At 40.8% G+C, this 12,539-nt stretch overlaps 1 protein-coding gene across 1 annotated transcript in view; it reads left to right on the forward strand.

The window, feature by feature from the left end:
- The window catches only part of LOC135559048 (voltage-gated potassium channel subunit beta-1-like), a 97,643-nt gene extending 85,557 nt beyond the window's left edge, over positions 1-12,086 (forward strand). The window contains exons 9-14 of the mRNA XM_064993383.1: positions 5,384-5,469; positions 5,816-5,936; positions 6,107-6,201; positions 6,295-6,415; positions 6,531-6,619; positions 7,128-12,086. Coding sequence (XP_064849455.1) covers positions 5,384-5,469; positions 5,816-5,936; positions 6,107-6,201; positions 6,295-6,415; positions 6,531-6,619; positions 7,128-7,223 — 608 coding nt within the window. The 3' untranslated portion in view covers positions 7,224-12,086. The remainder of the gene's footprint in view (positions 1-5,383; positions 5,470-5,815; positions 5,937-6,106; positions 6,202-6,294; positions 6,416-6,530; positions 6,620-7,127) is intronic.
- The last annotated feature ends 453 nt before the right edge of the window (positions 12,087-12,539 follow it).

Genomic DNA, 12,539 nt, shown 5'->3' on the forward strand with positions numbered 1-12,539 from the left:
GACCACCTCCTGGAGAGCTATCCCTTTAGTCTCCCATCCAGAGTTTTAACATCATCCAGCCCTGCTTAGTTTTGATATTTGTCACTGGCTATAACCATTGCGCTGTCATGAGAATGATTGCTGAGGAACCTCCACTTAAACTGTTACAGACCTATATCTATCCTATCCTGCCTTACTAAAGTCAAGATAACAAACAGATCACCTACCATTTTGAATCCCACTGTACCTTCTCCGCTACACAATCTGGTCTCCGAGCTGGTCATGGGTGGACCTCAGCCACGCTCAAGGTCCTAAACGATATCATAACCGCCATTGATAAAAGACAGTACTGTGCAGCCGTCTTCATCGACCTGGCAAAGGCTGTTGACTCTGTCAATCACTACATTCTTATCGGCAGACTCAACAGCCTAGGTTTCTCTAATGACTGCCTCGCCTGGTTCACCAATGACTTCTCAGGCAGAGTTCAGTGTGTCAAATCAGAGGGCAGGTTGTCCGGACCTCTGGCAGTCTCTATGGGGGTGCCACAGGGTTATATTCTCGGGCCGTCTCTTTTCTCTGTTTACATCAATGATGTCGCTCTTGCTGCGGGTGATTCTCTGATCCATCTCTAAGCAGACAACACCATTATGTATACTTCTGGCCCTTCTTTGTACACTGTGTTAACAAACCTCCAGACAAGCTTCAATGCAATACAACACTCCTTCCATGGCCTCCAACTGCTCATAAATTCAAGTGAAACTAAATGCATGCTTTTCAACCGATCGCTGCCCGCATCACTACTCTGGACAACTACAAATACCTAGGTGTCTGGTTAGACTGTAAACTCTCCTTCCAGACTCACATTAAACATCTCCAATCCAAAACAAAATCTAGAATCGGCTTCCTACTTCGCAACAAAGCATCCTTCACTCATGCTGCCAAACATACCCTCGTAAAACTGAATATCCTACCGATCCGTAACTTCGGCGATGTCCTTTACAAAATAGCCTCCAGCACTCTACTTAGCAAATTGGATGTAGTCTTTCACAGTGCCATCTGTTTTGTCACCAAAGCCCTATATACTACCCACCACTGCGACCAGTATGCTCTCATTGGCTGGCCCTCGTCAAACCCACTGGCTCCAGGTCAACTATAAGTCTTTGCTAGGTAAAGCCCCGCCTTATCTCAGCTCACTGGTCACCATAGCAGCATCCACCCATAGCGCGTGCTCCAGCAGGTATATTTCACTGGTCATCCCAAAGCCAACTCCTCTTTTGGCCGCCTTCCCTTCCAATTCTCTGCTGCCAATGACTGGAACACATTGCAAAAATCACTGAAGCTGGACTCATATCTCCCTCACTAACTTTAAACATCAGCTGTCAGAGCAGCTTACCGATCATTGCACCTGTACATAGCCCATCTGTAAATAGCCCACCCAACTACTTCATCCCCATATTGTTTTTTTTTTGCTCCTTTGCACCCCAATATCTCTACTTGCACATTCATCTTTTGCACATCTATCACTCCAGTGTCTAATTGCTAAATTGTAATTATTTCGCCATTATGGCCTATTTATTGCCTTACCTGTCTAATCTTACTACATTTGCACACACTGTATATAGATTTTTCTGTTGTGTTATTGACTGTACGTTTGTTTATCCCATGTGCAACTCTGTGTTGTTTGTGTCGCACTGCTTTGCTTTATCTTGGCCAGGTCGCAGTTGTAAATTAAAACTTTTAAATAAAGGTGAAATAAAACATTTAAAAAAATAGATTCACTGTTGCTATTGAAGTCATTCCAAAAGGTAGGTTCAACAGAGCAAGTTAAATGGAACCATACTTTATCAATCATACATCATCAATGATGCTATTTAATATCTGGGAAGTCACCAACAGCTATTGTTTGAATTCAGTCCAGGAGCAACTAAAAATAGACATGTCGGCCTGGGGTTTCAAACTTTGGGTGATTTCCAATTGAATCTACAATTTCATTATAAATACACTGAGTTTACACATGCTCTTTCCATGACATAGACTGACCAGGTGAATCCAGGTGAAAGCTATGATCCCTTATTGATGTCACTTGTTAAATCCACTTCAATCAGTATAGATGAAGGGGAGGAGGCAGGTTAAAGAAGGATTTCTAAGCCTTGAGACAATTGAGACAGGGATTGTGTATGTGTGCCATTCAGAGGGTTGAATGGGCAGGACAAAAGAATGAAGAGCCTTTGAACGGGGTCTGGTAGTAGGTGCACCAGACCCACCAGTTTGTGTCAAGAACTGCAATGTTGCGAGGCTTTTCATGCTCAACAGTTTCCACTGTGTATCAAGAACGGTCCACCACTCAAAGGGCATTTAGCCAACTTAACACAACAGTTTCCACTGTGTATCAAGAACGGTCCACCACCCAAAGGGCATTCAGCCAACTTAACACAACAGTTTCCACTGTGTATCAAGAACGGTCCACCACCCAAAGGGCATTCAGCCAACTTAACACAACAGTTTCCACTGTGTATCAAGAACGGTCCACCACCCAAAGGGCATTCAGCCAACTTAACACAACAGTTTCCACTGTGTATCAAGAACGGTCCACCACCCAAAGGGCATTCAGCCAACTTAACACAACAGTTTCCACTGTGTATCAAGAACGGTCCACCACCCAAAGGGCATTCAGCCAACTTAACACAACAGTTTCCACTGTGTATCAAGAACGGTCCACCACCCAAAGGGCATTCAGCCAACTTAACACAACAGTTTCCACTGTGTATCAAGAACGGTCCACCACCCAAAGGGCATTCAGCCAACTTAACACAACAGTTTCCACTGTGTATCAAGAACGGTCCACCACCCAAAGGGCATTCAGCCAACTTAACACAACAGTTTCCACTGTGTATCAAGAACGGTCCACCACCCAAAGGGCATTCAGCCAACTTAACACAACTGTGGGAAGCATTGGAGTCAACATGGGCCAGCATCCCTGTGGAACGCTTTCAACGCCAAAATATTAGTACGGTGTCCTTCATGTTTTGTACTCTTAGTGTATGTTGGATTCACATCTCCATCTCAACCAACAATCTAAGTAAAAAATAGAACTAAATCAAATCAAACTGTATTTAAAGTGCATTTAAAGTTGGATTGGATTTGATTTAGCTCTATTCTTTAACTTAGATTTTTTGTGGAAATGGGGACTTAAAGCCAACATATCAATAATTAATTTGTAGACAAACTGGAATTAAAGCCAGGCTCAGTGGCACAGATGGAGCTATCCAAGCAGAAAAAACATCTCCTTCATGTCACGATCGTCGTATGAAGCGGACCAAAATGCAGCGTGGTATGTGTTCATGATGATTTTTTTAAATAAAAGAAAGCACTGAAGACTGAATACAAACTATACAAAACAATAAACGAAATAACGACCGTAAAGCTATAATGAGACCTGTGCTGACACAAGCAACTAACATAGACAATCACCCACAAACAAACAGTGAAACCCAGGCGACCGAAGTATGATTCTCAATCAGAGACAACTAATGACACCTGACTCTGATTGAGACCCATACTAGGCCGAAACATAGAAAACTCACGCCCTGACCATCCTAAATAACGACAAAACAAAGGAAATAAAGGTCAGAACGTGACACTTCAAATGTTGATTTTGTTTATGTTGACAACCTAGCACAATTCAATAACACACTAGCGATACGGTAAATAGTTAACAAGTTAACAAATGATCTGTTGGATTCACGTCTCCATCCTAACCAACAACACAAGCTAAATATATCAAACAATAGGATTAAGCCAGTGGCTCAGATCTAACTATCCAAGCAGTAGATACATCTCCATTAAATGTTCATATTTGGTTGTAAGACAGTAAATAGCGTAATTGTCACGTTCTGACCTTTATTTCCTTTGTTTTGTCATTATTTAGTATGGTCAGGGCGTGACTTGGGGTGGGCAGTCTATGTTTGTTTTTCTATTATTTGGGTATTTCTATGTTTCGGCCTAGTATGGTTCTCAATCAGAGGCAGGTGTCATTAGTTGTCTCTGATTGAGAATCATACTTAGGTAGCCTGGGTTTCACTGTGTGTTTGTGGGTGATTGTTCCTGTCTCTGTGTTTGCACCAGATAGGGCTGGTTTGAGGTTTCACGGTTCTTGTTTGGTTAGTTTATTCATGTAGAGTGTCTTTATATGTTAAACATGAATAACCACCACGCTGCGTTTTGGTCCGCCTCTCCTTCACCTCAAGAAAGCCTTACCAGTAACAGTTTTCTTACAAGCTAATGTAACAGTATTTATTCATTTTAAAAATGAGTAACACATCCTTGGCCACAATTTGCGGTTACTGTAACCATAAATGTCTTCTTATGTAATCATAGAAAGCGTTCAGGTTCAGGGTTGCAGGTCTGTGGAAATCTTCACAATTGCTATTATAACCTACACAGAATCTCAGACGGCAATGAACACTTTCACCATGTACTTTAATGTAATCTCAGCTGCAATCCAGGTCATTTGGTTGTGCTATTAGATGACGCACCGTGATAACACATTAAGATGATGTAGAAATAAACAACATATCTGACGTTGTATTCCCATTTGATCTTTGTTTTGCTATTAAATGGTTGAAAGCGCAGTGATGACACATTTAGCTGACAACTAAACCAAAAATCAGAATGAGATTTTCCATTGGAATGTGGTTGTGCTTTTAGATGGTTGAAAGCATAGTGATAACACATTGTCACTTCAAACTTTTAGGTCTTTTAGTGGTCTTTTTGAGAGGGTGAAAATAGGTTGGAATCTCATCTAACAAATATTACCCAATTCTCCACATTGAAATGACTTGGTGTGCCCAGTAGGATATTAAACAACAAAAGTCAATATTTGCCTTTAAGAAGATTGAACAGGATTTCAAGCACTTTCATATTGCTAACACATTGTAGGAATTGGAATTCGTAACATACACACATTTCAGGAATATGTATTTAATGTATTTGATTTATTTACGTTATCATAAAACATTATCGTGGACCGGTTTTGGCTTGTGAGCGCCTTCATAATGCATCGTTTAGTAATGACAAGTGATCTGTTGTAGGAGGAAGTGAGGCGTCCTCATGACTCACACCTGCTCCTTAACATTGGAGTGTCTTCATCGTATCCGTTTCCCTCTATGTATGTTCCGCTTAAAACACAACCAGGCTTCCATTTACAGGTAGACGGACAATTAATGTATATTTTCAGGGGAACATCACTTTAAAACATAATGCATCTTATTTTGATATACTCTCCCGACTTGTGCAGAAAGGGGCAGATGCCAACCTACACCAATACCCACAACATCCCATTTGTCCCAAAAAGCCATGTTTCCCTCCTGTAGCTAGCAGGTGTTTGTTGTTTTTGTCTCTGCAGAGATTGTGAGGGCGATGACCCATGTGATCAACCAGGGTATGTCCATGTACTGGGGGACATCACGATGGTCTGCCATGGAGATCATGGTGAGTAGGAACACACTTCCTCACAACCTCACAATACATGCATTTCATACTCTAATTTGCTGTTGACCTACTATCTAGATTCTGTCCACATAATTCACTAGCATGCTTGGGAAATGAATGCTTCTGAAGTCTGAAGTAAACAAACACTACAGGGGGTTGACAAGGTAAATGAAGTCTGAAAAGTTCAGGTGATGTCTTGCAATATCAATGCTTTTGAAGATATTGAAGTTTGGTCTGACAAGAACAGAACTTTAACAGATGAATGCAGTCAGTAAAGTTCAGATCCCACTTTCCTCGCCATGTTTCTCTCCCCTTCTTCCTCCTCTCTTTCTCATCCCTCATTTAGGAGGCGTACTCTGTGGCTAGGCAGTTTAACCTGATCCCTCCAGTGTGTGAGCAGGCCGAGTATAATTTCTTCCAGAGGGACAAGGTTGAGACACAGCTGCCTGAGCTCTATCACAAGATAGGCAAGTGACATCTATATTGGACTGTGCATGCTGTGGTCTTTGACATACCAGTCAATATTCCATGCATCAAAAGGTAAACTGTAGATACCAGTTCTTTTGTCCTTCAGTACCATGGTCGTCTGATGATTACCTTGCCTGTCATGTGGCCTGACTACCACGTGCCATTGCAGGTGTGGGTGTGGTATCCTGGTCGCCTCTAGCTTGTGGAATCATCACTGGGAAGTATGAGAATGGTATCCCAGAATGCTCCAGGGCCTCCATGAAGGTACTGCTCGTATCTTCTTGTCCCAACAACATCTGAGGGGTTTTGTGAATGTCTGCTTGGTACTTAGATCCTTCTCCATTCTCTCTCCTCCAGCCGTATGCCTGGTTGAAGGAGAAGATAGTGAGTGAGGATGGGAGGAAACAACAGGCCAAGCTGAAGGAGCTGACTACCATCTCTGAGAAGCTGGGTTGTACTCTGCCACAACTAGCCATCGGTAAGATATCGGTACAGACAGATAACCATGCTAAAAGTAGAGGATTGCCCTATTTTGAGTCTTGGAAGGACTACCTCCACAAGGGACTTGTCCTGATTAACCTCTCTCTCTCTAGCCTGGTGCCTGAGGAATGAAGGAGTGAGCTCAGTGTTGCTGGGAACATCCAGCCCCATCCAGCTTGCAGAGAACCTGAGGGCCATGGAGGCAAGGAGCATCTCTCATACACTATCTACATTTAGGGGAGCAGGACCCCTTTGAAGAATACATTTCAAGCTTTAATATATAATAATAACAATAACAACAGCACATGACATTAAGAACACACATTTATCCTCATCTGTGGATACAATTTTTACATACGAGTAATCCCAGGAATAAAATCAACTATCCTGGCATTGCAAACACCATGCTCTAACAACTGAGCTCGACCTGCTGTCTTACTGACGACCAGGCCGGAACCTGGACCATGGATGTAGTAAATTTTAAAATAAATTGCGTAATTTTTGTAAGTCGCTTTGGACAAAAGCGTCTGCTAAATGGGATATATTATTATATTATTATTATCCCTTTCTCAGCACTCAAACTGTTCCCTCTCTCTAGTCTACACTGTTTGTTGAACATGACATCTATTGTGGTGTATTTACTAACTACTGCTATCAACTTTACAACTAACTGAATCAAATGTTTTCTTTCTCCTCTTCATATATTGTAGGTCATTCCAAAGATGACAGCAGGCATTGTCACAGAGATTGACCACGTCTTGGGAAACCGACCGCACAGTAAGAAGGACTTTCATCAAGCACATTAGGATAGACCATTTTACAGAACTGTGATTGATAGGCCTAATCTGGACAAGATCTCATCAGTGGCACCTCCAGTGTGTGCCCAACCCTGCTCTTGTGTATGTGTGTGTTCTGCACAGCTCCTCCGCCTGCCTCGTCCGTATGAAGATCAGCCTGTACTCAATGTCGTTAACTGAGAGCTCTACTTGACAAAGCTTGCATGCCACGGCTCTGCTACAGTGCAGACAGTTTAAACTTGCCTAAACAATCATTGTTATCAAGATGTGCTCATAAAAGAAAATCACACCATTTCTTGAATGGGGTCTGTTTGTAAAAGTAGTCTTTCTCTTGATTTGAGAGCAACTTCCTCTGTAACGTCAGAGGATAGTGTATAGTGCATCTCAAACAATAATTCATCCAATGAGCTTTAAAAGCATGTCTGTATTACATTTTTAGACATGCATGGATCAGGGGAGGTAAACATAATTCCAAGCCACTAAATATCCCTTTGGTCAAGTATGGTAATTCATCTCTGGATGGTGTATCATATCACCCAGACACTGCAAAGATCTGGCCACCCTTCCTAAATGTGCTGTGGCTGAGAATGGAAACTGCTCAGGGATATCACTATGAGGCTAAAGACGTTCATGGATCAACAACATCCTATTCACTCCATATTACTGGCATGTATGACAAAGTAAAAAGAAGGAAGCTAAAAAATCCATTCTAAATCATCCAGTTTGCAACAAGGCCATTAAGTAATACTGCAATACATCATGGCAAAGAAATTAACTTTTTGGCCTAAATAAGGAAACAGGAAACGTTTGGGGCAAATCTAACGCGACACATCACAGAGTGAAAACCTCTGGATTTCCAAGTATTGTAGTAGCAGTATCATGTTATGGGTATGCATGTCACCGGCAATATCTGGGGAGTTTGTCCAGATCAAAATAAATATAAATGGAGCGAAGCAAATCTAACATTTTACAGGAAAACAAGCCTCATTCCTCTGAAGACCTAACACTAGGATATTATTGTATTTTTCAGAGGGAAATGTATATGACTTTTAAGGCCAAAAACACTCCAGAATGGCTTTCGAATAGATGTGTTCCTTAGTGTTCCAGTCTCAGTCCTGACTTGGCTTAAATCTGCTTTAAAATCAGAGACAAGATTTGAATCTTCCTATGCATCAATAATTCCCAACCAAACTGACTGAGCTTGAGCAATTTTGACAAACACAATGTATATATGTTGTACAAAGTTGGTGGAATCTTATTCAAAATGAGTCATAGCAGTAACTGCTGCCAATAGTGCATCCACCAAGAGCTATGCAATCAAGATATCTTTGCTTCTTATTTTTGAATCCGTTTAGACATTTTCTATGCATCTCCTTTCACTTTGAAAATGTGTGTAGATTGTCTAGATCAGCAGGAAAACAAAAAATCCTATTTAATCCCATTTCAGATTTAAATTCAAGGCAGCAAAATCTGAAGACTGTACAAGCGGTGCGTAGGTTTTCACTGCACTGTACATGACTTAAGTGACAGCACATGCCAATATATATCCTCCAAACACCGGCTTCGAGGACATTATCACTATCACTATTATCACATATTCCAGTAATAATTGACATATTTTCATTTAAAAAAATATTTAGAATAATTTATTAATACTATTTCATCCTTCCACAAGATATAGTCCCGACACTAATCTAGGGTTGCTACCCAAGCCGGCTGGTCGTTCGTTCTATCGGTTCGGTTGCCAGAGATGCGACCCAGTCGTTCAGTCTTTTTGTTCTGTATCTATGGACGTGACCCAGTCGTTCGTTCTAAATGTTCCATTGCCATGCTGGCTGGCATCGTTCTTATCCCTTGCTTGCTAGGTAGCCAACTACGGCTAACTTTACAGTCACATCAAACGTGCAGACAGAATAACAGCAAAGTAGCTGCATTTGCATTTGTTTCAGCTGTTTTCTGGTGACATTTAATTGGAAACATCCATAACAAGGCGCAAATGAGGCACGATTTTGTCTGGCATTGAAATTGTGCTCACTTGTCAGGAAAATGTTGTTCAGAGGAGCTAGCCAACAACACAGCTAACACAATGACTTCAAACTGAAGCTGAAAAGACTGCAAACTAGCTGCACTTTGTTTCGTTTGACCTTTTTTTTCAATTGACATTTCTTTGTATATATACATAAAAATTAATTACGCCAGCTGATTCATGATTTCGACTGGCTGACATGCTGACCACACCGCCCGCGTAGCGTGTGCGAGCTTTGCAAAATAAATCTACACATACATGTTATTCAATCATTGCATCCACACTGCTCTCGCGCATCAACGAGCGTCTACGTAGCCAGGTGTTAAAATAGAACTTGGATCTTTTTGTGATGCTTGACGTGCTGTAAGTCCCGCCTTTCCCATCTCCTCATTTGGTTTTTAAGAGCATATACACACGTGAGTGACTGAAAGATAAACTGAGGTCCACAATCCAGTCCAGTTGGGGCTGGTAATGCACCTTAAAGATGGTGGTCTGCCGCCAAAATCCAAAGAAGAAGACTGAAGGAGGAGAGATTACTAGAAACTAACTTTGATCTGTGGATTTATTGTCGGAGTAGAGGACCTTGTGCATTTCAGGTATAACAACAACCCAATGTTTATATCCCAGGACAAATTAGCTAGCAACAGCAAGCTAACTAGCTAAATTACCATAAATGTTTAATGTTTTTTGACCTGTCCCCAAATGAATATATTTGGTTCAGAGTTCGTTTTGATATGGACAAAATCAACATGCGTGTGATGGTACACACAGATGCATGTGCGCGAGCAGTGTGGTCAGCATGTAAGAAACACTGTCTGTCTCGTCCCAGCTCCTGACACATTCATTACTATGGGACAGCTGGAGATCGAATTTGAATATTGAAACAATGTTGCAAATATTGGAGAGATAAACTGCAAGGTTTATATAAATCTCCGCTGTTGAAAACTAAATGTTAGTCTAAAAGAAATGTGAGAAAATGTCTAGATGCTTTTTATAGTAGAGATCAAGTTCATAAAGTGCCTGGCTGGGCTGATGAGACAGCAGATTGCGTAGTCAGATGGAACAGACTAAATAATTGATTTAGCTGGTGTTAACTTGTGGAATAGACACTGGCTGGAATGCAGTTTTAACCAATCGGCATTCAGGATTAGACCCACCCATTTTATAAATGTCAACATTCTATGGCAGCCATGTTAGCACCTCATTAACATTGCATGGGGAATATTTAAATTAACTGAATGTCTAGAATTAGAACAATATTCAAAAAAGTGTCCTAACTCTATATACAGTGGTAAGAACAAGTATGTCAATCCTATGGAATGACCTGGATTTCTGCATAAATTGGTCATAAAATTTGATCTGATCTTCATCGAGGTCACAACAATAGACAAACACCATATACTTAAACTAATAACACACAAACAATTATACATTTTCATGTCTTTACTGAACAAACCGTGTAAACTTTCACAGTGCAGGGTGGAAAAGTATGTGAACCCTTGTATTTAATAATTGATTGACCCTCCTTTGGCAGCAATAATCTCAACCAAACGTGTTCTGTAGTTGCGGATGAGACCTGCACAACGGTCAGGAGGAATTTTGGACTATTCCTCTTTACTAAACTGTTTCAGTGTCTGGTGTGAACTGCTCTCGAGGTCATGCCACAGCATCTCAATGGGATTGAGGCCAGGACTCTGACTGGGCTACTCCAGAAGGCATATTTTCTTTTGTTGAAGCCATTCTGTTGTTGATTTACTTCTGTGTTTTGGGTCATTGTCCTGTCGCATCACCAATTCAAGAAAATGACAATAATTTGTGTGTTATTAGTTTAAGCACACTGTTTGTCTATTGTTGTGACAAATTTGATGACCAATTTATGCAGAAATCCAGGTAATTCCAAAGGGTTCACATACTTTGTCTTGCCACTGTACATGGCTCTGGGTACACACAGCTGTCTTGCATTCTGTAGAAGCCAAAGTGAACCCTCTCTCTATCCATCCTGCTGACTTCTGTAGACTACAGTAGCACATTTTGAGGAAAAACTATTGGACTGTGTTCCTGTTTTCAAAGTGATTGACAGTGGCATGCACTCATTATCTCTACCGTCCATGATGGTCAGTCATGGCTGAGCCCTTCCTACCCTACGACCTGAGTGCTTTCCTAGCCCTGCATTGTTGATGTGATAATGAACTCTCTGGTACATGATGACATCTTGAGGGGTTTTTTGCATCATGATGCTGAAATACCAACAGAGGTGTGTGTGTTGGGTTGAATATTTCAAATTCAAAACATTTGTAATGACTGATAACTCGTTACATTACATCTTCCCATTTCTCTCGATCGTCTCTTCTGCTGATAGATATTGAACTCATGTACGTAGTTTTATCATTGTGTAAACAGCATTACCCACAAAGCACGTACAGAAACATTAAAACGTGTTTCAGAGGACTCGACCTTCGCCTCCCAAGCAGGTTGGGGAGTTGCAGCGATGTGACAAGATCGAAATTGTAAAAAAAAATATATATATATATATTTATTTATTTGTACCCCATTTTTGTCCACAATTTCGATCTTGTCACATCGCTGCAACTCCCCAACCTGCTTAGGAGGCGAAGGTCGAGTCCTCTGAAACACGACCCGTCAAACCACGAGAAGCATTTTCATTTTGTCCAAGCTATTAGCTGTGCCCTCTATCATTGCAGCAGGAGTAAAACTGAATACAATGTCTCTTCAAATGTAAAATTGTATAATGAGATTTTGTTAGTGGTTGAGTTTTCAGTGAAGACTGTATTTGTTATTGTTGTTGTTAATTTGTACATATATTAATAAATATCCAGTGTGAACAATGCTATTCTCTGTTCAGAAAACACCTCATATTAAGCAGCACTGTAAATATGTAATAATTTTAAAGTAAAAGACAAGTTTCCAGGACTAAGGAACATGATTCATACTTGTGAAATTAATGGTCAGAGTAGCATTGATGACTTTATTGGGAAAATGTTTGTCTAAAGTTAAGGATGTAGGCTACCAATTTCATTATGTAGCTTTTTCCACCAGAACGCAAAGTCAATAAGATATCTAAATTGTCTCGATGTTCTATCTGAACAACTTTTATTGATTTCCAGGGAATATTAACTTTTGCTCTGATGCACACAATGCACTGAGTCATCACTTTTTCAACAATGCACTGTTTGGTACCTCTGCCAAAGCCGGTTTAGTCTGGAAGGGATACAGATTCTGTCAAAATGGACTTTTCGTAGAAGGTATAGGAGAACCACACTATCTATCAAGAGAGTTCT

The sequence above is a fragment of the Oncorhynchus masou genome, chromosome 17 (assembly GCF_036934945.1).
Source record: "Oncorhynchus masou masou isolate Uvic2021 chromosome 17, UVic_Omas_1.1, whole genome shotgun sequence".
NCBI lineage: Eukaryota > Metazoa > Chordata > Actinopteri > Salmoniformes > Salmonidae > Oncorhynchus > Oncorhynchus masou.